The sequence below is a fragment of the Triturus cristatus genome, chromosome 1_1, assembly GCF_964204655.1.
Source record: "Triturus cristatus chromosome 1_1, aTriCri1.1, whole genome shotgun sequence".
Taxonomy (NCBI): Eukaryota; Metazoa; Chordata; class Amphibia; order Caudata; family Salamandridae; genus Triturus; species Triturus cristatus.
In genome coordinates, this window is record NC_140579.1 from 1,019,317,680 (window position 1) to 1,019,344,589 (window position 26,910).

The following is a 26,910-nucleotide window of genomic DNA, read 5'->3' on the forward strand; positions in this document are numbered from 1 at the left end:
TGTTGGAAAGGGGAGAATCTCCCTTTTCCAATGGTGCCCCTCCCCAGTCCATCCCTGCTTGGGGATCGCCCCAAGAGGGCGATCCCAAACAGGGATCCACCCATTAGACACCAGGGAGGGGTTGAGCGGCCCCTTGGGCAAGTGCCTTTGCTCCCCCCATATTATTTGGCAAAGTTTAGTCTTTCTGCCCCCCCCCCCCCCCAGATGGGGGCAGTAGCCCCCAATCGGCACCCCCCCGGGGGGGGGGGCAGAAAGCCCTCTAGTGCCAGGGATTATTTTTCCACAATTTCACTTAGGGTGAGGGCTGTCTAAAACGGGCATGCCAATGCCCCCACCCACTCACCAAAATTACAGCCTTTCTGCCTCCCCTGGGGGGCAGTAGCCCCCAATCTGCCCCCCAGGGGGGCAAAACGCCCACTAGATGCCAGGGATTTATTTTGGGCTTTTGGTATTAGGGTGGGGGCTGCCCAAAACAGGCATACCAATGCCCCTACCCCCCCAATAAAAATTAGTCTTTCTGGGGGCACATGGGGGCAGTAGCCCCCAATCTGGCCCCCTCCACCCTCCGTGGGGCAGAAAGCCCACTAGAAACCAGGGATTTTTTATTTTGCATTCATGTAGGGGGGGGGGCTGCCCAAAGTGGGCATGACAATACCCCCATCCCTCCCAGAGAAATTCCAGTCTTTCTGCCCCCCCCCGGGGGGGCAGATGGGGCAGTGGCCCCTGATCTGCCCCTTCCGGGGGCAGAAAGCCCTCTAGGCACCAGCGATTACACTGGCTTTTATTATGCGTGGGGGTGGGGGCTGCACAGAATGGGCATACCAGTGCCCCCACCCCTCCAAAAAAGCCACAGTCTTTCTACCCCCCCTTTGGGCCATATCGGGGCACCCCCCCCCCCTCTGATTCCCCTCCAGGGCTGCACAAAGCACACTGTGCACAGCCTTTTTTTTAGCAATGTGCCTACCTGTGGATTTTGGGCCCTAGCACAGCTGGCACAAAGGGAAACCTAGCAAACCTGTACATTTGTGAAAGCTAGACACCATGGGGAATCCAGGATGAGGTGACTTGTGTGCCTCTCACCAAGTTATGTTACCCAGAATCCCTTGCAAACCTCAAACTTAGTTTAAAAAAAAATCCTGTCATATTTGCATTGTCAGTGCTTGTTTTATTTTGCTGTATATTGTTATGCTTTTCTCATGCTTTTTTCATTTTGTTCTTTTCCTTTTCCATTCTAGTATTTTTTCATGATCATTTCCTTTTCTCCTCCATTCAATGTATTTTTTCCTATTTCTTTATCTGCCTATTTTCGTTCTTCCTGTTTACATATTTTTTCTTTCCCTCATTGTTGTGCATTTCCCATTTCACCCTCTTCATCTGTCATTTATCCTCTCCTTTGTCTTCCTTCTTCCCTGCAGATCCAGAGGAGTTTCTGAACCAGCTCTTCCAGGTCCTAAGAGTTGAGCCCCTCTTTCAGATTAGGTACAACTCACTTCTGCGTTGCAAACTCCATTTCATTAGGTGCCCTACGTTTTCTCTTTTTTTCTTTTTACTTCCTTCTCTGAGTGAATTCCGTGAGCTAGTGGTGCTACCTTATTATGTCTTATCCCACCTCTGCCACAAAATTATCCCTTTAATCTTGGTAACTAGTATCACTTCCCTGACTGTGTGTCAACTCTGTGTTAGTGGTTACCCATACATATCCCCCGATCATGTGTATTCCAAGAGGGGCAAGCCTTTATTCGAAATTGGTACCTTACTTCTCCTTGCTTACCATGTCTGTTAACGCCGTACTTTTTTTTTTTTTAAACAAATTTTATTAATTGATTTTCATTTTTTACAATATGGCTACTGCATTACAATGAACATGTGGATCGGCACACACAGTATCTTTACTTTTGTGAGCTCAGCTGCATAACAAGACATAAGGCCGACAAAGCCGATACCTGCTTTTTCTCACACTATATATGGTCCACTCTATCACAATAGTTTCCGCTTAAACATTTTACAAATATTCATAGATTCCGAGCCAGATGCATGACCGTATCCCAACACGCCCTTGTCTGCTATAACAACAAAAAAGAAATCCCCAACTTGCCCCCCTCCCTCTAGTCCTTCTATCCTCGTATAGCGGCGTCCGGAGACACCATGGTGCCTCAGGCTTGATACATCACATCATTTATCAACATCGACATAAGTACTTCTTGGATTAGGTTGATAACGACAATCGTTCATCGGTATATATGCTCGCCAGTGTGATTATCTCTAAGAGGTGGGTTTGGAATTTTTACACACCTTTTGTTATGAATCAGTTTGAGAATCTGCAGCATCCAATTCTTGCGCTTTAAGGGTTTCCAATATAACATCCCACTCCAGTGCTATTGGGGTTTTACGTAAGCCCCTGGCCTCCTCCCGTCTGATGGCCGCGCTTTCTGCACTACCCCACCGAATCAACTCACTATGCCACGTATGCACGGAAGGTGACTTCTTGGATTTCCACCGCATGGTGATAGCCCTTATTGCTAAGATGAGCGATAGGTTCACAAACCTATATTGCACTTTGTGTTTAGTGGAAGATTTGTGGAGGCAAAGGAAACATGCTTCCAGGGTGTCGGGTATGTCCCTTTGTGTGGCTGCCTGTGTAGAGCACCTAAACAAGTCCCAAAACTCTTGTATATGTGGGCAAGCCCAGACCATGTGAACTATCTCTGCCCCCTACCAGTGACATCTATGGCAGCAGTGTTGTGTTTGCTGGAACATTCTGTCCAGTCTATGAGGGATGAGATATGCCCTGTGTAGTCTCATGGTTTGGCTATATCTGAATTTTGCGTTCCTCGGTATTTTCCTAGGATGTTCCAGAATTCTCTCCCATTCTTTTCCTTGTAGGGCTCGCCCTATGTTATCTGACCATGCGGTTCGTAGAGTAGTGAGGGCTATCCCCATTGGGGCACATATCCTCACGTATAACCATTTTATTAGGTGTCTGCCCCGACCCATATAATAAAGTGCTTTTACCAGTGCGTGCGTAGATGGTTCCTGCCGGCGTGGGGCCCAGTGTGCCTTTACATATTGTATTAGCGCTGCATGTAATATATGCAAATGATCCGGCACCCCTGTCTCTCTAACAAAGTTACCATAGTCCAGTAGCTGTCCGTCATGGAACAAGTCCGATATCGTGCTAACCCCTGCTTCAAGCCAGGGAGCGAGAGTGCGTGTCGTTATTCGACCAGTCGCTAGTGGTGTTCCCAATATCGGGATGTTGCCAGCATAAGCAGGGTTCTGGGCCTGTATATTGGAATGTCGCCTTCCAGCACTGTAGAGCCGTGTGCAGCAGGGGAGGAAGATGCCGGGGCAGTTTGCAGCATGGCAACAGTAGTGTATGCAAAGCTCCTCCTGCAATATTGTGCTCAGTGTAACCTAATTCCTGCAAATTACGCCCGGCCGTCCAGAAGGACAACCACTGCAATTGGCAAGCATAGTAGTATGCTCTGAGGTCCGGCACTCCCAGCCCTCCTTTGTCCCTATCGAGCTGTAGCTTTTTGAGGGTTATCCTCCTCCTGCCGGGCCCCATATAAGATCAATAAGCATAGTGTTTAGGAGTTTAAAAGTGGACTGTGGAAGCAGCACCGGTAGGTTCGTAAAATAATAAAGCAGGCGCGGGAGGACCACCATTTTGCTAATGGCTACTCTTCCCATCACTGATAGTGGTAATGTGGTCCAAAAGGTGATACTAGAGCGCAGAGCTCTAAGTGCTCTGTGTAGGTTACCGTCTAACATATCAGTGGGCGTCCGGTATACCTGAATACCCAAATATTTAAACGTTTGCGGTGCCACCTGTAAAGTCGTGGGCCCAAATAGTATTCTCGTGGGCACGGCCTGCTCCTGAAAGAAAAAGGCATGCGATTTCGATGAATTAATGGACAGGCCCGATATGCGTTCAAATACGGAAAATATCCCGGGCAAGGGGGCTAAATCCGACTTAAGGTCCTTAATGTACAGAATGATGTCGTCTGCATAAGCAGAGAAGAGATGCGTGTTGGGCCTGAGCGGAATGCCCACCCCTTGGGCATCTGTGCGCAGCTTTAGTGCCAAGAGTTCCAGTGCCAATATAAACAGAAGTGGTGAGAGTGGGCACCCTTGTCTCGTCCGCCTAAATACAGGGTATTCAGCTGATTTATGGCCCCCAGTACGAACCCTAGCAGTGGTGGCATCATATAGGAGCCGGAGCCACTTAAGATAATCATCCGGGAGCCCGAATTTCGCTAGTGCCTTGAACATGTACTCCCAATTTATCGTATCAAACGCCTGGCGTAGGTCTAATGATATGCAACCTGCGTGAGCGTAGTGTGTGGAGGCGGCCGACATTAAATAGTGCAGTCTCCTAGTATTCATAGATGTGCTCCGGTCCGGCAAGAATCCAGTCTGATCTATATGTATCAACTTATTCAGGATAGGCAGGAGCCTATTTGCCAGTACCTTACTGAGTATTTTATATTCCGTGGCTACTAACGATAATGGACGGTAACTTGCCATATCAGTGGGGTCCCGTCCCAGTTTCAGAAGAGTGACCACCTGTGCCGTGGTAAGGGGCAGTGTCCCCTCCGCCAACGCCGTGTTGTGTAGGGCCTCCAAATGTGGTAGGAATGAGTCCATGAAGACGTCATAAAATTCTGCAGGTAACCCGTCCAGCCCAGATGTCTTATTGCGGGGGGGAGCCCTTTAATTGCCACCTTAATTTCTGATTTTGTAATGGGATCTGATAGTCTTTCAGGGCTGCTGCAGTCGGTTGTGGGTATGGCAATGCGTGGAGAAAATCATTGATTACCGTGTCCCCACTATCTGTAGGTCTGCTATACAATGTAGCGTAATATTGTCAGAAGGCCGTGTTAATGTCATTTTGGGTATGCGCCCTGTCACCTGACATGGTATTAATTTCAGTGATCACAATGGCTGGGGGACCATCATGCAGTAGTTTGGCTAACAGTGTCCCTGATTTGTCCGCCTCGGAGTGGCATCTCTGCGTGTAGCGTTGGTGGTCTATGACACGTAGGGATTCTAACAATTCCGCGTGTTTGATGTGGGCTTCCTAGAGTGGTGCCTGTTTCTCCCTGTCGTGTGCGGCTTCCTGTTTTAACCTATCCATCTGTCGTTCTGTTTCCGTAAGGGCCTTATGCACTTCCTGCCTAGCTCCCACTGTCGCGCTTATGGCCCTCCCGCGTATGACCGCCTTAAAAGCATCCCACTCAATTAAACCATTAGAAGCTGTATTACTATTTTCAGCAAAATACTGTGTAATAGTGTCAGCCATGGCAGTACGGAACACTGAGTCCTCCAGCAGCTGTGGCCAGAGCCTCCACGTAGGGACCGGAGTGGGTAGCCTACCCCATGTGACAGCTATCTCCAAAGGGTTATGGTCCAAGAAGGTTTTTGCTAAATACGTAGCGTATGTGACCTGCATCGCAATCGTGTTTGAGCAGTAAATTCTATCTATCCTAATGTGTAGCATGTGTACCGGGGAGTAAAATTAGTATTCCCTGTGTGTTGGGTGTCGCATTCTCCACACATCGCACAATGCCCAACCCTTCGCCCAGTTACATAGTGCCTTCGCCTGCTTAATCACGCCGTGCCATTCAAAGGGGGATGGGACCTGTCTAGAGCAACATCCATGATTGTGTTACAATCCCCACCGATAATCCAGGGATACATCTCCCACCCAGTCAGTGCTAAGTTCAAGGTAGTCATACGTGCTGCCCAACACAACTTGTTGACCATCCAGGGACCTACTCAGGAGAAGGTATCGTCCCTGTTTGTCTACTCTTTGTTCCAGTGCTGTAAAGGGTACCATGTCTGATCCATACAGTGACCCCACGGGCATATCCAGAATAATTAGTAGAGAAAACCTGCCCCCTCCATTTCTTGCGGAGCCTCACTGTCTCCTGGTCTAACAGATGTGTTTCTTGCAAATATACAATATGTGCTTTACGCCGTTGCAATTGGGCATGTATTCTATGACGTTTCTGCACCGAACCCATACCTCTCACGTTCCATGTGATTGTTATATTGGCTGAGTGTATGCATTGGATTCGTAAAAGGATCCTGTGGTCAGGTCTTGTCTTACATGTGTGAATGATAAGTCGCTTCATAATAAACCAGTAAATAGGACTGTACCCCTTCCCAAAACTCCCAATATTCGGTCCGGTCGAGAAACTATACCGGACCATACTGCCAAACATAGCAAACAAAACTATGCCCTGTACAACAACAGCATTTGCAATGCGGGGGACATCGCTAACGCCAATCATGGGGTGCAATTCGCACTCCAGTACTCTGTACAACTTGGTCCGAGCAAGGGCCTGGGCTCAAGAAAACATGTATGCACACATCGCCGTAACATGGTTCAGCAAAAAGGATATTGCACCATAGGCAGAAGCAAGTCATCGTGTACAAGTGTCCTCACGGCGGTCAGCCAAACAATCCATCTGCCGTCTGTGGGGTCACGGTGGGAAACAGGGTCACACTTCCCTCAGAGTCTGACCTGTGCGGTTCATCCTCAGAGGAGGCTGAGTCCTCTATTAGTGCAGTCTCTCTGAACGTAGCAGCTGCTATAAGTGCCTGTTGCTTGCTCTGCTGTTGCTGCTGTGAGGTCAGATTGTTCCGTCTAGTGTTCCCTCGGATCCGCCTGCTCCGACGTGTACCGGGTAGCTCCGTTCGGCTGATGCTATGTTGCGTGTCTGGGAGGCGTTGTCTCCAGCCACTCTAGGGTCCATCACCTCCAACCATTCCTCAGCGTCTTCTGGGCTCTCGAAAAAGTGTGTTTTGCGTTCATACATGATTTTCAGGTGGGCCGGAAAGAGAAGCGCGTATTTAAGGTTTAGGTCTCTCAATTTCCTTTTTCCTTTTGACTGCCTTGAAGGAGGAGCGCTGTCTCTGCACTATAAGCGTGTAATCCGGATAGAGCGATGTTCTGCTATTCTCAAAATGTATCTGCTTTTTGCAATAGCATATCGCGGTCCCTATAATTTAATAGGCGAACTATAAGAGGCCGCGGAGGGGCTCTCGGTTTTGGTTGACCTGCGGGTATCCTATGCACTCGTTCCACGCAGTATTGGGCGGATAGGCCCTCCGCTGTGACATGTTCGCGTAAACATTGCTCCATGTAGCGTGCTGAATCCATCCCTTCACAACGTTCTGGCAGGCCAATTACGTGTACGTTATTCCGTCTCAACCTCCCTTCCGCGTCTTCGATTCGATCCATCAGGGTATTGACTTGTTTCTGGAGCTGTTGTATATGAGGCGTGTTCTGAACCTGTTGTGGAGACAGTTCCGTCAGCGTCACGTTGTGATCCTTCACTTTATCAGCTAGTTTGGCATGATCCATTTTGAGCAGCGTAAAACCAGTCGTCAGGGCGCCAATTTGCTGCTCGATGGCCTTCCTGGAGTCCCTCACTTCCTGAAGGATAAGATCCAGTTTGTCCAGGGGCACCACATCCGCTGTAGGTGGTATTCAGCTGGGAGACTGTGAAGCTTCACTAGTGTCTACTCGCTCCATCCCGTGGTCTGCACTGAGCCCAGCGTCCTGTTGCTTTCCTTTAAGGCGGCCCATCACCGTCGCCTCAGCCTGGTCAGCAAAGCGAAGGACCTCCTTGTCGCGCCCCGGGAGGGAGGGGCCACCCCAGCAACAGGCCACCAGCCGCGATCCTCCCAATGAGGCACACAGCCGATCACTGCTGCGCATACAAGGTAAGCAGTTGGCGTTCTGACCGGTACAAACTGTGGCCCCCTGCGGGTATGGGCACTGCGGGTCTGGTTATCTGCCTAGGTATCTCGCCCAGAGGCGCAGCCCACTACGACCCGCCACAGGTCATCCGGGTCCGCAGGAGGTGTCCCCCGCAGAACAGGCACGGCGTTGGCGGTACCAGCCAGTGATGTAGGAGTGCCCAGTACTCCTGTGCATGCACCCAGGGTCCGCGCCCCCTCCTCACAATCGCAGCGTGGCCACCCAACTCTCCTCACAGGCAGGCCGCCGTCTTTCCACTGAGTAGGCACTCCACCTGTGCGATGTCGCAGCAATTACACTGACCTCTCCCGTCGAAAACACGGTCCCAGGTCTGCACTCGCCGCCAGTTGCTCCTCATGCCCCTCTTATATCACTGTGCAGTGTCATGTGAGTGGGACCGTTCGCATTGCAAGCCTGTTCGCAAGGCGTCCGTCACAGGCCGCAGCACATCCCCAGGCCTTGTGTAGCTGCAGCCCCCAAGGCCCGCCTCCAGGGCGCAGGCACACTCACCGCCTCGCTCCGGTCAGCTCTTCAGGGCTCACAGCAGCCAGGTCCGTCTCCTACGACTCGTCTTCAATTTCCTCCGGTCTGCCTCCCCGATAAAGCCACAGTCGGCACTAGCCATAGAGCGGCTCAGCGCGTCTTCGACTTTGGGTTCTACGTCGTTTTCCCGCCGGCACACAGGCTCCGGGCCGCGGAGGTCACACTGTATGGGCGGTAGTGGGCGGTGTAGTGTTTAGGGGTGGCACACTGCTGTAGGGGAGGCCTAGGGGCATGGGGGAGATAACGGAAAACAGGACACAACAGCCAGGGTCACTGTGGTGGGCCAAAGACCACGAGCGGTCTCGCGCCCGTTTATTTATACCTTCGGGCGTGCCCGCCCTCCGGGTGCGTGGGTGCGTGACCAGCGTGCTGGAACGGGCCGGGTGGCTCCGTTACCACATCCCTCCAATCTTTCAGATACAGAGATCATTTCTCGCTGAACAGTTCGGTTCTTGCGCACACCACGCAAAGTCTCTGAGTCTCTTACTTGGGGCCGGGTTTGGCCGAAGTCCATATGGCTGACTCTGTGGAACATCTCCTCGGCCTGTTCCTCCTGCCCCTCGGCCACTGGGCGCCTCGGCCTCTGCAGAGGGCCCGCCTTCTCGATCGCCCGCCCCGGGCAGTGGGGGTGCGCTCCGCGATGGGCTCGCCTGCACTCCTGGTGAGCCGCACCCTTCCGGGGCCTCAAACTCTTCCTCCTCCTGGTCAGTCTCAGGGAAGCCAGATGTTACTCGTTTGAACCAAGATGCATTTCGCGTTACCGTCCGCGTCCCTCTCCTGGCGGACACCATGGTGCCCTGCACCCCGGTCACTTCCCACACCTCCGGTTCAAACGGGGTACGATACTTCCAATTCGGGTATCGGTCTTTCAGGATGACCCCGTCTCCCACCTGGAGACTCCTCGCCCGGGCTCTTCTCTTCAGACTGGCCTTCTCGTTGGAGGTCTGCCTTCTCCCTTGCGCCGCCTCTTGGTCTAGCGGCCTAGGCTGCCACACATGACTCGCCGGGATATTGTCCCTGGGGGCCTTCTTGAATAGAAGGTGCGCTGGCGCACACCGGGTCGTACAGTGGGGTGTCCGTCGGTAGGCACTTAGGAACTGCGAGAGGCATTGATCCGCGTCTTCTCCTTGCTCGACTCCGATTCTCAGCGCCCGGTTCATCGTGCGCATAAAACGCTCCACCTCACCATTCGCCTGGGGCCACTGCGGGGTAATTTTCCTGTGTCTAACCCCTCGAGCCGCTAGGTAGTCCTGGAACTCTCGCCCTTGGAACGGTGGCCCGTTGTCCGACCGGACTTCCTCAGGTAGGCCCATCATGGCAAATATGCGGTCCAGCGCCGCTCGCACCTGGTTGAACGCCGTTGATGACACCACTTCCACCACCGGGAACTTGGAGTGTGAATCCACCACCACTAAGGTGTGTCGCCCATCCGGGAACGAACCAAAGTCTACACTCAACTTGGACCAGGGTTCCAGACATGGGTCCTCCGTGATCACTGGGTGAGGTGTCGGCTCCCCCCCCGGTGATGTTGCACGAGTGGCAGTTGCGGATGGCTTCCTCAACCAGCGCGTCCATCCGAGGGAACCACACCTTGCTCCGCAGCCTTGCCTTGGTCTTGGAGACGCCTTGATGCCCTTGATGCGCCAACCTAACCACCTCTCCGTGGAGACTCCTCGGAATGACGAGTGTTGCTCCTCGCAGGACCACGCCATGCGGCCCCTCGCTGAGTTCACTCCGCGCGTTCCACACCTGCTGTCGATACACTCTCTCCTCTTCCGTGAGGGCTTGCACTCCATCCAGGAAGTTCTGCCAGTGGTGGGTCGCCAGCGTGCGCTTCACTTTCACGAGGCAATCGTCCAGCTCCGTGGCCTTGCCGATGTCTTCCAGCGTGAGTGCCACCGGGCATGCAGCTTGCGACACCAGGCGGACGAACTCCTCTGTTTCCGCCTCATCCGACTGGTCAGGGTGCACCGGCTCCGGGTGTCTGGACAGGAAGTCCGCTGGGTTGCTGGCCCCGGGTCGGAACACGACCTCAAATCGGTACGCTTGCAACTGGACCGCCCATCTCTCGATCCTCGGTGGCCCTAGCCTCGCCGTGCCGGCGAAGAGCGGAACAAGGGGCTTGTGGTCGGTGACCACCCGGAAGTCGTGACCATAAAGGTAGAGATGGAAATGTTGACAGGCCCACTTGATGGCCAGCGCCTCCCGCTCAATCTGCGCGTACCTCATCTCCGTGGCCGTCAGAGCCCTGCTGGCATACGCGGTCGGGACCCATTCTTTCGCCTCCGTCTCCTGCATCAGGACCGCGCCCAGCCCCACGGGGCTCGCGTCCACCACCACCTCTGTCCGCCGGTGGGGTCTGAAGTACGCCATCACCTTGTCGTCGATCAGCGCGTCCTTGACCGCTTGGAACGCCATATCTTCCTTAGCCGCCCAGGTCCACGGATGACCACTCTTCGTGAGAAGCCGGAGCGGCTCCGACAGGGACGCCAGATTGGGAATAAACCTCCCACAGTAGGTTGCCATCCCTAGGAAGCTCCTGACCTCGGTGGCGGATGTGGGCCTCGGGGCAGCGCGGATCGCCACCGCTTTCTTCGGATCCACTCTCAGGCCGTCCCTCGAGAAGATGTAGCCGAAGAACTCGACCGACTCCTGGTAGAAGGAGCACTTGGCCTCATGCAGGGTGAGGCCGCTATCCGCTAGCCGCTGCAGCGTGTCTCGCAGATGCCGATGGTGTTCTTCCAGAGTTCGTGAGAACACCAGAATGTCGTCACTTAAATTGATGACTCCCTGGAGACCCGAGAGAGTCTCCCTTATGGCATTTTGGAACACTTCGGCCGCTGACGAGATTCCGAAGCTCAACCGCTTATATCTCCGCAGGCCAACGTGGGTGGAGAAGGTGGTTATGTTGCGGCTATCGGGGTGGAGTTCAAGCTGGTGGTACCCCGCGTTGAGATCCAGTTTCGTGAACCACTGCGTGCCATTGAGGTCGGCCACAATATCGTCCATGGTGGGCGTGAGGTGCCTTTCGCGCTTGACTGCCTTGTTTGGGAGGCGCATGTCCACGCACAACCGGATGGCGCCGGGCTGCTTGGGTTTGGGCGCCACGACCAGGGGGGACACCCACGGGGTCGGACCCGATACCTTCTCAATCACCCCCAAGTCTTCCAATTTTTGCAACTCCTCCTCTACCCGTGGTCGCAGGAGGAATGGTATTCTCCGGTGACGCAGCGCCATGGGCCGGACCGTCGGGTCCACGTGTAGTTTGAACTGCTTCCCGCGTAGGCATCCTAGACCTTGAAACAACATCGGAAAGTCCTTCAGTATCTCTCTTGCATGCAGGTCGTGCACCTGATTCGCGAAGAATACCAGCGCCAGATCTTCGGCAGTGTGGAAGCTCAGCAGGGTGCCTCTCTTGCCTTCCGCCACGTGGAATGTCGTGGCCAGCTTCCGGCCTTCGCTGACGACTTCAACGTCAATCACCCCTCGCAGGGACAGTGGCCGGTCACTGTCATACGTGAAGATTTGGGCTTTGGAGGGTCTCAGGGGTGGGCGTGGCGACAACCTCTCATACTGGCAGCTGTCCATGACGTTCACCGACGCCCCCGTGTCGATGAGAGCACTCACCGGGGACCCGGCTACCATGATGTCACACATGGGCGGCGGTCTTCTCCTCGTGCCTTCCCGGCCTACGAACGAAACGAAGAATACTTCCTCTTCTTCCCCCTCTTCATCGAACTCTGGCTTGGAGTTTTCGCGCAGGGCGGCGGATTCCTCCACTGTCAGTTGGTGCACGCGCGCCGCAGCCCCACGCGGGCCGGAAGCGCCTCCGCGCCCCCTTCGGCCACCTCTGCAGACCTTCGCAAAGTGGTTCGCTCAACCGCACTTCAGACATGTTTGTCCCATTGCTACGCACCGGCCGCCAGGTGGGTGACCTAGGCCGCAGTTGCCACATGTGCTGCCCTGTGGAGCCCTCGCGGCTCCTCGCTGCTGGTTCGGCCGCTTCTGCAGCGCGTCCACTCTCTCTTCCTTGATCGCTGGCGTTTTCGGGGCAGTCGCTGGCCGATTGAGGGCCGCCTCCATCGCATCCGCCCGAGCATTGGATAGCTCGTGAGACCGGCCTAGGACCAGGATGTTATCTAGGGAGATGCCTGGCTCCCGTAGGATGAGACGCCGCAACGGGACCGACCTGCACCCTTGTATGAGCTGAGCCCGAATCTCTGCCCTCTGGTCTGGCAGCTCACAGGACAGCGAGAGTTTCCGCAGGCGTGCATAGAAGACGTCGATGCTTTCTGTTTCTTCTTGTCGCGCCTGGCGAAGCTTAAACCACTCAAAATCGGGGTTAGTTTGGGGGTCAAAATGGCGGTTCAGGGCCCTTATGGCACCCGCATAGTCGTCGTCGTTCCCCCTGTCCGGTAGAGTTTCGAAGAGGTCGTACAGTTCTTCACCACCGTAGCACATGAGGAGAGATCTCTTGACCGTGTTGTCCGTCTCCCGCACACCGACAAAGTAGTGCTCCAGCCGTCCGATCCACGAGCGCCACCGCACGGCCGCCGTGGAGGGGTCCGATAATTCGCTGAACGGCGGCAGCGGGGCCACCGCGCTGTGTCCAGGCGCGGCGACCGCGGGCTGCGCGGCAGCTACCGGCTGAGGCTGTTGCGCCGTGCCACTTCCGCTGGAGGCAGGGGTAGTCATACTCGTCACTCCTCACTGCTCACCTCCCAGACCGTGGCTGCTTGGCTGGTGTCCAGGCGAGACCACCGTTGCACTTCCTCCCTTGAACGGGCCGCTGCAGGCCACCTGCCTGTCGCTGCGCGCAGGCGAGACCTTTTCTTTTGCTGGTGCTGCGCGTAGGCGAGACCTTTCCTTCTGCTGGTGCTGCGCGTAGGCGAGACCTGCTTTACCACTGTTTTTTTTTTTTTTTGATGCTTTATTGTCCACGCTCCCCCCGCAGGCACCGCTGAGGACGCCCTCAACCACACGCTGCCTCGGGGCCTTCACCGGCAGAGCCAAAGCCAGCTTCGTCCTCCCAGACGCTCACGCAGCACTCGAGGGCCGATTCCCCCCTCCGAACAGGGCGCTCACCTGCCGATCGCCCGCCTCGAGATCCCCAGCGCGAGGACGCGCTCGGCGAGGTCCGCTTCGTTCCGCCTCCGCGGAGAGCGCCGGGCACCACCAGGCAAGTTCGTAGTGCGCCGGAGGGGCGAGGCGCGGGTAGGCTCCGCCCTCGTCGCCAATGTAGTGTTTAGGGGTGGCACACTGCTGTAGGGGAGGCCTAGGGGCATGGGGGAGATAACGGAAAATAGGACACAACAGCCAGGGTCACTGTGGTGGGCCAAAGACCACGAGCGGTCTCGCGCCCGTTTATTTATACCTTCGGGCGTGCCCGCCCTCCGGGTGCGTGGGTGCGTGACCAGCGTGCTGGAACGGGCCGGGTGGCTCCGTTACCACAGGCGGGAAAGCAGGTCCGATCGTCAGTGCTGCCCAGCTGCTCCAGGACACCTCGCAGGGAGCCCCTCCGTGCGGTGTGTGTAAGTGTAAATTCAGGATGTTCGAGCCCAGGCACAAAGCTCAGCTAAATGTCGGCCGCCATGTTCGGCAGTCGGCCACGCCCCCCACCTCCGCACTTATACCCCGGTAATCTATATTGTAAGATGATCCAGGACTGTATATGAAATCAGAACCTAATATCATTTTCCTTAATGTGTCTGCAACTTCTGCACTTACCATTACTTCTTTGACTTAATATATTACCTACTGGCGGTCGCCAGTAGGTAGTTATAGTTAGGACCACGTTTCCATAGGAAAACCTCAACATTCTATTTTGAATAACTTTGGCGCCGGTCGACGAATCCTCGCGAATTTCTCAAAATAGGTGGGGCGCTACGCTCCGCTCCTACCCTGAAAGTCTCGGGGGGATTCGTCAAGCGGGGGCTGAGATAAAAGGGGGGTCCCAAAACGCGTTTTTCCCATGCATTTTTCCATAGGACCTTTAGAACGAGCTACAGCCCGAACGGCTGAACAGAATTACTAGAAATTTGGCAGAGAGGTAGTCCCTAGGTCAAGGAAGTGCCTTTTGTAGGTTTGGTGTAAATCTGTTCAGTAGATTCTGAGAAAATAGCCTTTAAATCAATATATATATCTGAGCCCGCTTACGGTACGCTTACCGTACGCTTACGGTAAGCGTACGGTGGCGTGCGCGAGCGCGATTCTGATTGGCTCTTAGATCTTAGTAAACATTCGAATCGGCAGAAACCAGGAAGCGGCGTCCGCCATTTTGTCTACCGCACTGAGTGTTATGTATCAAACATGATGGCCAAAAACATGTTACGGGGATGTTTTGACAACTCCCTCTCACATAGTCATGTTGAGGGAGTCCCCAAACATCCCCCAAGAGCAAAAACGGCATTATTTTTTTTTCGGCAATTTCGCGGGGTACGCTTACCGTACGCTTACCGTAAGCGTACGGTAAAAAAATAAAAATAAAAAAAACACTATCCACACTTTCTCCACCCCTTGTGCAAATGGTGGCCGAAGGCCACCATTTGTGCATGGCTTATCAGAGCACAGAAATTTCCCAAAAAATTTCAACAGATTACCTATCACAAGGAAGCGCATAATATGTCCTCCATGTGCGCACGGTGCGCGAAGCGCATCGTGCGTACATGGCCCATCTAGCGTAACGTGGGCACGGCACTAACTGCGTAAAGTGGGTGCGCGGTGCGCGAAGCGCACCGTGCGCGCACGGAACGAACTGCGTTAAGTGGGCGCGCACGCCACGAATGGCGTAAAGTCACTTAGCATTTAAAAAAACGTACAAATTCACTGAAAAAACCATAGGTTTCACACACGTTATAGTTAGGAATTAGCATTTAAAAAGCCTTGCAAATTCACTGAAAAAACCATAGGTTTCACACATGTTATAGTTAGCGGAAATTTTACTGATAAAAAACCAATGAAATTGCCCCGTTATAGTTAGTGCTGGCAACTATAACTCACGCGACCGCAATCTTCTGCTGATGACATATGTGTCTTTATGAAAAAAAAATATTTGTAATATATGTATAGCTAAAAATGTATGGAAGAAGACATGGGCAAATAAGTGTCTAAATACAGTATTAGCATCAGCAGAGGATTGCGGTCGCGTGAGTTATAGTTGCCAGCACTAACTATAACGGGGCAATTTCATTGGTTTTTTATCAGTAAAATTTCCGCTAACTATAACATGTGTGAAACCTATGGTTTTTTCAGTGAATATATATATAATGAGAGTTCTACTGTTTGTCTTTCTCAAGCTCTCTCTTTTGTTGTTAATCTTATCTACTTGTCCTTGTGTCACATTAGCACCTCACTTTACCTCCATATTGTGTATGTGTGTGTGAGAGAGAGCGCAAGACCTCTGCACCTATTGTTTCCTGTGCGTGAGAAAGACACCTCATTACCTCCATGCTCACATCCTCCTCCTCCCCAGGTCTTCTGGAGGGAAGGACATGCACGGGTGCATATTCTACCAGATTTTTACCGAAATTAAGCCATCGGTTTCTGTGCCCAGCATCCAGCAGCTCCTGGAGTGGTCCCTGGTCACTAGCGACCTCAAGTTCACTGAGGTGAGTTAAGCTGCATTGATTGGACGGCTTCCGAGTTGAATACAACTTTAATGCTAATATGATTCTTGCAGGTGCTCTTTAGGTATGCTTCCAAGATTAGTTTAGCACTATGTACAAGAGGATCTTCTTCTGCATCGTAGAACCGTCAATTTTAGACGTAAATGCTAGAGTATCCTTAATTTTAGCTATTTATTTCACGCAGTATTGAACAGCATAATCCAGAAATGTAAAAATAGTACATAAAAAACCTTGACAGTATATTTTCAACTTTCTGCTCTCAACCCTCTTTAGGAATGTGTACAAAGATAAGGAAAAAGCAGATAGATAGACAGCATCCCTGATAAACTGAAAACAGGAGATTGTTCCTTAAAGAAGCCGGTAGCTTTCCTATCCCATCATACCTTGTACTAGCAGTTGCTGGAGAGCTCTGTTTTTCCATCTCATGCTAAAAGGTTTTCTGGACACCTCCTTTGGTTAAACCATGTTGTTGACTGAAAAGTTGTGTTTTTTGTTGTTCTTGCTTCTTTTAGATTACACATGGTGTTTTTATACAGAACAGTGAATTACTCTAGAATTTGTGTCCATATTACACCTTTTTCCACTCTTCTGTCTTCAGACAGATCACACATCAACAATTTAGAGAGTAACCCCTTTTATAAAAGGCACAGGGGATATGGTTCAGCCAAACCAATACAAAAGTTTTTCTAGTGGACTTGTTGTTAAAATCCAATTTTTCACTAAGAGGGTGTTTTATTTTCTCCTTCACCACCAACCGGTTCTCAACTTGGCATCCATGATTCATTGTTAACCTTTTGATGACTTGGTTCCAACATCATTGCAATCTGTGGGTCTACCGTTTGCACACAAAGTACCGATAGGGGCTAATAAGGTCACTCCTTTCTTTCAAGAAGTATTACACCTCTGCAGTCAGTTGATGTAGAAGGGTCCTTTCTCAAGCAGTTACATCCAACGTTCTGGTAGTTCAGCAGTTCCCACCATGCTGACCCAACTGGTGCTTCCAATCAGTGATCCAACAGTGGTATTATTACCACAAAAGAAGAGAAAGAGGAATATTACTCTGTCTACTTGTAGACATATGGGCACTGATGCAAAAATTTTCACTTCAGATATTCCTACATTCAACCAGTCTCTTTATCCGGGTATTGTCCATTGATAATGTTGCCACTTTTCTCTGGATGCTGATTAGAGGGGTTATGAATCTCAGTATTACGTTTGATATACTTGAAACATCACTCTCCGTTATCATGGAGATGCTGCAGCAAAGAGCTCAGTCCAGACCCTCTCATTCTGGGATTTGCAAAGATTACAGAGGAAAAATTCCTCGTGCTACAACTTCCAAAAAAGTACAAACTACGTAAGCAAGATCCGGCCTGGGCCTGACAATAATTGTCTTGGTCACTGGGAAGCATCATGCATCTGTTCAGAGGAGACAGTGCTCAAAGATGGGGAAAGTAAGTGCTGAGATTCTTTGGACAGAAAGGTATGTGGAGCCATAGGAACAGTAATGAAGGCAGCTAGTAAAAAAAAACTTTTGGCGAGATACAATAGGGCTGTTTGCAGAAAGCATGCTTTACATAAGAGAGACATTTTCTTTAAAGTTATGAATCAGGGCCTCATGGTGTCAAACCAATGAATCAATAATTCTACAGACTACTGCTTTGGTCTTGCTGTTTGCAGAGCATACTACTTGAGACTAACTTTTTTAAAGTATGATGCTCAAACCCAATGAAAATGCAAGCGGAAAGCTTGAAGGCTCTGGGTCTACTAAAAAGATTGCTGTACAGGCAACAAGACAAATGTTACCACCCATATCAGTCTCAGGGGGTTAAAATCCAGCTTCAGCTACTGAATCTACAGCAACAGACTTAGCAGACACAACAGTAACATCAGAGAAAGTAGTTGAGAGGCTGATGTTCTCATCAGCAAGATGCAGGGTGGAAGTCGCAGAGAAGCCACCATCTACACTTCTTCTTCCCTTCAGATCTGTGTCATTCTAATCAGGGGATGTACTGGATATCAGAAAGACACATAACCATAACCATAGCCAGGTGAATGCTAAATAGTGTGTCAAATAGTCATGATCTACACTTCAAGGCACCTCATCCTTTCTTACTACCCACTTGTGCCTGATGAAGAAACAAACATTCACTCTCATCAAGTAAACTTGCCATAGAACTCATTTCTCCATCATGAAGTGAAGAAACATTTACTAAAGACTTTACTCAAGACTTCCTTATCTCAGAGTCTGCACGTAAACACGTCATGACTGGCCTTTATCTAGGTCTTCCTGCCTGTCTTCTGAACAGATCGAAGATACTTCAGAATGTGGTGGCTCACGTTATCCTATATCTTTTGCGGAGGACTTCTGTTAAATATCTCCTCCCTGCTTTACATTTGCTGCCCATACATCAGAGTCGCTCTTTTAAAGCTTTCTGCCTTGCTTACAAAACAAGTAGTGCAATTAGCCCCATCTGTCTGTCCTAAAAGACGATCTCTGTAGACGAGCATGGGCTCTACGCACCTTTGGCCAAGGTGCCAAGGTTTCTGAGAAGCCGAATTGGTGGCAATTTATTTTCTTATTGTACTGCCTAGCTGTGGAATTCTCTTCTTTTCTGTCTGAGGCTTGCACCTGACTACACTGCATTCAGGATCAATTTGAAAACGTGGCTGTCTCAGTAGTTGCAATCTCTTTGCTCAACTTCTGGATAGTTGAATTTTTAATAAATATTAAGAAAAAATAACTTTTGGAAATTGCCTTTTGCCTTCCTGAAGTTTTGGGAGGCTCAATTAGCATTTGTTCTCCCACTCCTGCCAGCTAGTCATTACCATTTAAATAGGTGTGAAGAAGGTGGAGGTACTGGCTTAGCTCTAAGAGTCCCTGCACTAGACGAGCCCTGAAAATGTGTAAATCATTGAACAAACGTGGTATAAAAAAATTATAGTCATGTCAAAATTCAAACTACATTTTATTAACACGCAGAAGCGTTTCACCTTACTACATCAGATATATATCACTACATTTACAGGCATTTATTAAAAGTGATAGTTTCTGAACATGACATAGATATTTCCATTTCCCCCACCTGACGACAATGCCACTGGTGACTGGTGAACTAATAGGCAAGTCCCTTGCCATTTGCACCCTGTACGTGGACTATATTTTTATTATCATGCGGCAGCACTACAGTATATTAAATCAAACACAAGTTTTTTTGTAATCTAGTCTTCACACCCTGAACTCACGTACTTGAGGGTATTCTCAAAAGCGACAATGAAGAAAATGAAGCTCAGAGAAATAAAGTATTAGTCAAGGATCACACAGTTTGGTGAAGCGAGGAAGCTGGGATTGATTCCAGGTTTTCTGATTTTTCATTATGGAGTTCAGCCTCTAAATTGGTATCTCTGTCTCTTGTCTATTTTACATGAAAAATCACTGCCTGGGCTTGAGGATCAAAGAGAACCTCAGGCTGAACCAGGCGTCTGGTTTGATCCTAACTCAAGCTTTTAGTGGCTCACTCACTTCTAGAAAAAGGCATGAAGTGCCTCCTAGAAACAATCAATAGAGGAGTTATCTCTGCTGAATGGGCAGAGATAACTCAGCTGAACCTGAAAATAGAATACGCCTGTGGGGGTGTGAGCATTCTTTTTGACATTACAGTGTTAAATCCTGCTTAGCAGGTCTGCTAGGTTTAGGAAGCATGCTTGAAAGGAAGGGGAAACAGGATGCAAATGCAGTTATTGTGTAATCACTCTCTGGTTGCAGAAAACCCTAATTTTGTTCTACCAGACTGCTGACTTTGCGTTTTTTGTGGGTACAGTGAGTGCTGTAGGACACTAAAATTACCATAGTACACTCCCACACACATCCCAGCCCTCAGAACCCAAGATTAATGTGGCCATGACTTTCCCCATCTTGAAAATGCCCATTGGTTAGGGCTTGCCCAGGAGTCATTCCCACCCACTAGCTTGTGCCAGGCATAAATGTGGCACCTATAAGCACCCACTTCTGAAAACTCCTGGAACTGAGGAAGGTAGAAGAGGACTAAACCTGCCGTCTGTAACTAAAGAATGACCCTAAAGGGCTAGACCTGCTCCCTATTATGTCCAGGACAAAGGGGTTGACTCCAAGGGTCATAAGGCTGATCACCTAAAGCAAAAGTGACACAGCAAGCTATAAGAGGCATTTTCCTACAACTACACAGCTGATCAATGGCAACTAGAACTAGACTGAACCTTACTGTTTGTTCTCTGCCTGACACCCTGTGAGTCTCTAAGTGTCTCCCCTGAGGTCATAGGTGACTTTACAAGTGTGACACTGTTGCAGATTGGGGCCTAAATAATTATAGTTAGAACCTAAAATCTTTGACTGGGACAAACTTGGTTGGTGATTCCCACCCGTGCTCCATCGTGGTCAGTCTCAAATTGTGCCTTGGTTCTGTTCTACTGCGACTATTGACTATCTGTAGTAATGTAGTCCAGACAGGTTGAGGTATTTCAAGAGGATTTATTGTAAGATGATAAGTATCCTGGAATAAGCCCCACCAGGAGCAGCCAGCAGGCAGCTCAGCCCCATCATAACTGTGGCTTATCTTCAATCAGCACCCAACATTCCGTAGTACATCACAGTGCTGAAGCATTCCACTAGAAAGGCATTGAGTGGGTAAAGGCAGACATAGAAATATGCAATAGATAGAATACAACATACCTCCTTTTCTTCCACAACAGAAAACTAAACATAGAAGTATAGGAACACCTGTCAAAGAAAGCGTACCAATCATTAACCTCTATCACACCCACTGGCCAGACAGATGTGACAGAAGCCAAAGCACAGCATGCAGAAAATACAGAAAAGAAATGATAGAATAAAATCAGACACATTCCTTCTCTGAGAACACAATACAATACAAACACGCTCCTTAAGTTGACATAACATAGGCACTATTAGTCCATCATCAAACCAACACATAAAAGGAACAAAAAGAATAGATAGACTGGGAGGATAGGTACTCTTCTTCCCTTCTCCAACGAAAACACAAAAGGAACAGGAAGATAGAAAGACTTAGAGAAAACCACCTAAAGGTACAAACACAAATAAGTACTCTTATTCCCTTCTTCATTAAACAACGAGAAAGAGAATAGAAAGATATAAAACAGAGAGGCAGAGGAACAAACAAAAGATCCTTCACACCGCCCTGTGAAACAGCATTAAAAAATTAGATTGAATATTATTGAACATTTGAAAGAGATATAACTCATACAGAGACAACCTCGTAATGACTACACATTGAAAAAACGCGGCTCGATAGAAATTCCATTGAAACCTTGAGAGGGTTAAACCCCAAAACGACAACCTTGAAAACATTGAAAAACATTGAATAATTGAAAGGAAGCAACAACACATATTGACAACCTCAATCAAATTGAAAACCATTGAAATGTTGCCCTTTGAAAACAACTAGAATACATGCAAATTGATGAATCGATAGAGAAACACATTTCTTACCCAGAAATACTGGATGCATGCATATACATTGATAAACATTGAAATGTTGCCCTTTTGAAAACAACTAGAACACATGCAAATTGATAAATCGATAGAGATACACATTTCTTACCAAGAAATACTGGACGCATGCATATACATTGGTAATTTGAGTACATAAATCGATATGTGCAATCCCTACAGAGAATGCTGCACGTTTGTTAATGTTTACTAAGCAAACTCTGTACAGGAAACATTCCATGCACAAATTGAAAAACTAGAGAAAAATTGAGTTTGAATTTTTTTTTTTTTTTTGAAAATCTGCCAACCTGCACACTGTAAATAAAAAAAAAATATATTGAACAATCGATTTCTTGAGAGCATGTCACTTGCCTTCTTGAAACTTAAATAAATGTGGCAATTGAAAATGAGCATATTCAAGAAGACTTGCCATAGTAAAATAATGTACTTGAAAACTTGAATGAACCACCTGTGTGCTCAGACATAAATTCCATTTGTGCTGCTGAAACAAAACAGACCTACGAGTGTTCATACTGGAAATTAGAATATGCTGATGCAAAGGAGATTGAAAACCACTAGAACACTCTATTTGAAGCGTTCAAAACTGGAAAAAGATATGTTGCTGCAAAAGAGATAGATGGCCACTAGATGGCATGGTAATATTAGGATTGAATTGACGTTGGTCACCAAAAATGCACTCGAGTCACATTAAAAATATGAAACTTTCGACGTAAAAATTAGTCTTAAACTGAGAAACATATAAGAACTCCGAGTAGCACAACAACTTAAAAAAAAACGTTTCCCAACCTTGATGCGAGTGTTCTCTGACCTCCATAAAAAGTCTCCAGACTCCAACATTTTCATTACCGGTATATTCCGTAAAATCTCGATAGAGAAAACCACCATGAAAAATATTAAAACTAGGATGATGGCACGTTTTGAGAAAACCTGTACCTTCGTGGTGCACTCGATGATCAAACTGCGACGATCTTGGACAACTCCAGCCTGGTAATAACTTTATTGTCACAGGAGAAAACGTGGTTGGCAAAAAACAAAGCGACGCCATTGAATAAGTGTGGAACTTTATGAACACGGACAACGTGGTTGGCACAATAAACAAGGCTATGATTTTCAATGATGCACACGGATGTAGAGACAAACTTAAGATGGCGGCACGCTATCCCACGTCCTGCAGGATGGCTCACTGCACGTCCTTACTGCAGAGCGTCTCTCACCAGCTGTCAGTGATGACATAGGAAGAGTTCCGAAGATTACGACAAGCAGGTAAGATCGCGTGCACTAGAACGAACGTGCGCTCTTTTTTTAAAATAAAATAAATAAACTGCCAGAAAGCAAAAATTTACCAGAGACCAATCGATACAAAAAAAAAACATGGCTCACCTCACAGAAATAAAGCTTTTCCACCATAGATAGCGCTGGGTAAAAAGACGGGGAAAGCATAGTAATAACCCTCCTCCGTAGCGCTTGAAGGTAGCACCATTGCATGTCAGGCAATAATACAGGAACGCTCAACAGTTGAAATACAACACTAGATCCAACCCTTCTAGGATAGGGGTTCCTCGAGCAGGTAGCAGGTAGAAGCTCTGATGAGATCGAAAATTGTCCCGTGGTGTAACACTGAGGACAGGAAACAACAAAACAGTCCGATTACCTTGGTAGTTGAAAAGAGCTTTTAAACTGGAAACAACACTTGTGATGCACTGAGAACAGCAAGCAGACAGGAACTGGTGCCTCTCTTGAGGACACATAAGAGGGCACACCACTAAACAAAAGCGATGGGCTTACCCTCTCCTGAGAGTTATATATTAATGGGGTAACCCGGTAGACCACTGGACTCGGGTATAACTAGGTACACAAAAAACTGTCACAGTGGAAACACATTTAGAAATGTAAAAAAGCCATACGTCTGTTAGCAATACAAACAAATTTTACGACAACACCTGTTACTTGCATGTATGCACATTATTTAATGTCCAGTTTCTCAGTCCAACAAAAGGATCAGTAATTCAACACAGCGCCAAAAGCATCACAATATCAACATTTTCAAAAGTATCTTGGTGTAAGGTACGTGATAAGTGCAGGATTTTAGGGATTAGTGCAGGGCGTAGTGAGGGAGGGAGGTTGTGAAAGATTTAGGAACATCCACAATTCAATTGAAGAACCTGACCTGCCAGTTAAATGGCCACAAAACTTAAATTAGATAACACAGACTAAGACAGCAGTTGTACATTCACTGACAATCTCCTGTGTTGATTGAGGAAATGAAAAAGTCGACGTTTCAACCCCTGTTAGAGCCAGCAAATTGGTTTGCTTGGGGTTGGGGTCTTCATCAGGACCGGGGGAAGGGCTTACACCTGGGGGCAAAAGGTCAAAAATAAAGAACCGTGAGGTGTGTCTATGGAGGACCATTACAGTTAAGAGAGAACAAATGTGAAAAATAATTACCAGCATCAGCAGCAAATGTCACGCTGGAAAAATTGGGAAGGGGCCAGTCAGTGCTCCTAGGAGGAAGGAAAAGAGACGAGGAATACTAAAACCATACTTAAAAATCGGGTGTCAGTAAAACCTAAGTGACCAGAAATACTCACCCAAGGTGTAGTATTCCAATGCTCGAAAAATGAGACAAGGGAAGGCTGAATGTATCAGCATAAACACTCATCCAATGGTGTTAGAAGCTGGAAAGAAAGGGGGGGAGATGGCGTTAATGATCTCCCACACTCCAAACCCGTTGTGAAACAAAGCGCATATAAGGTTACTAACCCTGAATATATTGCGCGGGAAAAATGCGAACATGGGGAAATTCAAACGAGACGTCGAGTCTATCGTTGGTAGGCACATCCAAAGACCCCATTATGAACCTGTCGGATCATATACTTACCGCTGATGAACACCGGATTCTCAGTAAAGGTCTATCATATGTCCCTACAACCTATCCCAATAAATTTAACCTACAGACTGAGCTGTACCGGTTTTTTCGAAAGATACGGTTACGCTATTTCTTTCGTCAGGCCCCTGTGAGTACAACCACATCGTGTACTGGACTACGCACTCCATCGACATTTACACCTACCTCTCAGATGGTTTCACATCGGATTTTAACCTACGAGAGTACTGTACTAAAGGAGGCGCTTGGAGTATGCTCCACTAGAAAGTATGTCAAACATAATGTCACCTCAGCTGAACGGAAGGCCTTGGACGATTTGAGGAATAACCGTTCTATTGTCATCAAACCCGCTGACAAGGGAGGAGCCATCGTACTACAGAACGTGGATAACTATAAAGAAGAACTTTACTCCCAATTGAATGATGGCATTAGCTATACCAGACTCAACATAAATCCCACGAAAAAGATCAGCACCATGATCCTTCGAATAACCCAAGAAGGCCTTGCCCAAGGCTTCCTCTCAAACCTGGAGTTTCAGTTTCTGAATCAACCCCAGCCGCGTCTTCCGACAATCTATACCTTACCTAAGGTACATAAAAATTTGGAAAGACCGCCCGGCCGCCCCATAGTCTCGGGGTGTGGCTCAATCCTCGAGCCCCTGTGTAAATACATCGATTTCTTCTTGAAGCCCTTGGCAGAGAAAACAGATTCTTACCTGCGGGACACGATGCAAGTTATTAATCTGATTGATGGGATGCCCTTCGATCCAACCACCCAGATTCTAGTGACAATGGACATTGTGTCTTTATACACAAGTATCCCTCAACAACATGCTCTGGAGGTGATTTTGAAATGTTTAGAGACAAGAAGCCAACCAGTGCAAGTCCCCTCTGATTTTATCATCAAATTGCTCAACATAGCAATGACGCAGAATTTCTTCTTCTTCCAAAATGACTTCTTCATGCAAACGAAAGGCGTGGCGATGGGTGCCAGCTTTGCCCCAGATCTGGCCATTTTGTATATGGACAACTTCGAACAGACTTTTGTCAGTAATATCACCAACCCATTCAGGCAAAGAGTCAAATATTGGAAACGATATATCGACGATGTCCTGATGATTTGGACGGGCAACGACCAGGATCTTGATGAGTTCTTTCTTTGGTTGAATGATAGATCGGCAGACATTCGGTTTACCATGACCAAGGACAAGTCCAGTATCGATTTCCTTGATATCACTATCAAGGTTATGGACGACTGTCTGTACACAACCCTGTTCCGAAAAACTACGGAAAGAAACACCCTATTGAGGTATGGAAGTCACCACCCGAGAGGACTACGTGATAACCTCCCCTTCGGACAGTTTCTGAGGATCAGGAGGAACTGTTCCAGAAAAGACGATTTCTTCACGGAATCCGATGACCTCATCCTCAGACTGATTGAACGCGGCTACCCTCGGAGGCTTGTCAAGAGGGCCCGCAAGAGAGCCTGGTACAATCATAGAGACCTCCTCCTTACCCCCAAAGCACGGATGGATGATCCCAACAGACTTATATGTGTTACGACCTTTAACACCAGGAGTAATGATATCCGCAAAATTGTCAACAAACATTGGCACCTGGTGGCAGCAGAACTTCAGCTCACTGAACCCCCAATGCATGCCTTCAAAAAAGGCAAAAATGTCCGCGATCATGTGGTGAAATCACTTTTGGAAACACAACCTAGACCAACAATTGAATCGCTTTGGCATCTTCCGGCCCCCACGGGTCATGTGAAATGTGGACAGTGCAAAGCCTGCAATTTGACTCTTGAGACAAAGACGTTCCAACATAACAACTGCACGGTGGATTTAAAGACGCTCACCAATTGCAATACTAAGAATGTTATCTATGTGATAGTCTGCCCATGTAACAAGATCTATATAGGCCAGACCACCCAGAAAGTGAAATGCAGGATATTGCAACACTGCAGCAGGATTAGATGTAACACACCTGGTGCACCCATGGTTGACCATTTCAAAACATGCAACCATTCCCCTGAATCGCTTAGATGGCTGGTAATTGAAGCCATAACACTGGGTGTTAGGGGTGGTGACCTCGTTTCAATCCTAAACATCAGGGAGTGTAAGTGGATGGACCGTTTTGACTCTGTCACATGTGGCCTGAATGAACTTGACGCAACTTTTACCCAAATATCATTAATAAACAATGGTTAAACATCTAATCCAGCATGGGACACACCCCTGCAATTGTCTAGTATAAGTCTTGGTGAACCCCATTACATTGGGTATTTGCAGTGTTTATATGAATACACCTCTGCTGTGGTGCCGTTGAGTGATACCAATCACCTGTGCTATTTCGTATGCTATTTGAGCGTTAACCAAGGATATATATGTCATGTCAAATGTTGTGGTTGTTTTCCGTATCATCTACTGATGTAACCATATTAATGTATTGCTTTTTAATACTGTGATCATGAATCAAGAACCAGAAAATGGTCCCTGCTTTAGACGAGCTGACATCAGCTTAGCTATCATTACACACCCTTTATCCTCCACCAA

The 26,910-nt window shown here is 48.5% G+C and overlaps 1 protein-coding gene and 1 long non-coding RNA gene across 2 annotated transcripts in view; one reads left to right on the forward strand and one right to left on the reverse strand.

The window, feature by feature from the left end:
- Positions 1-22,369, reverse strand: part of LOC146871467 (uncharacterized) — a 138,580-nt gene extending 116,211 nt beyond the window's left edge. Inside the window, exon 1 of the long non-coding RNA XR_014981003.1 lies at positions 22,256-22,369. This is a non-coding gene — a long non-coding RNA (uncharacterized LOC146871467). The remainder of the gene's footprint in view (positions 1-22,255) is intronic.
- Positions 1-26,910, forward strand: part of LOC146871466 (ubiquitin carboxyl-terminal hydrolase CYLD-like) — an 832,861-nt gene that overhangs the window by 704,460 nt on the left and 101,491 nt on the right. Inside the window, exons 11-12 of the mRNA XM_085651077.1 lie at positions 1,416-1,479; positions 15,789-15,924. Coding sequence (XP_085507203.1) covers positions 1,416-1,479; positions 15,789-15,924 — 200 coding nt within the window. The remainder of the gene's footprint in view (positions 1-1,415; positions 1,480-15,788; positions 15,925-26,910) is intronic.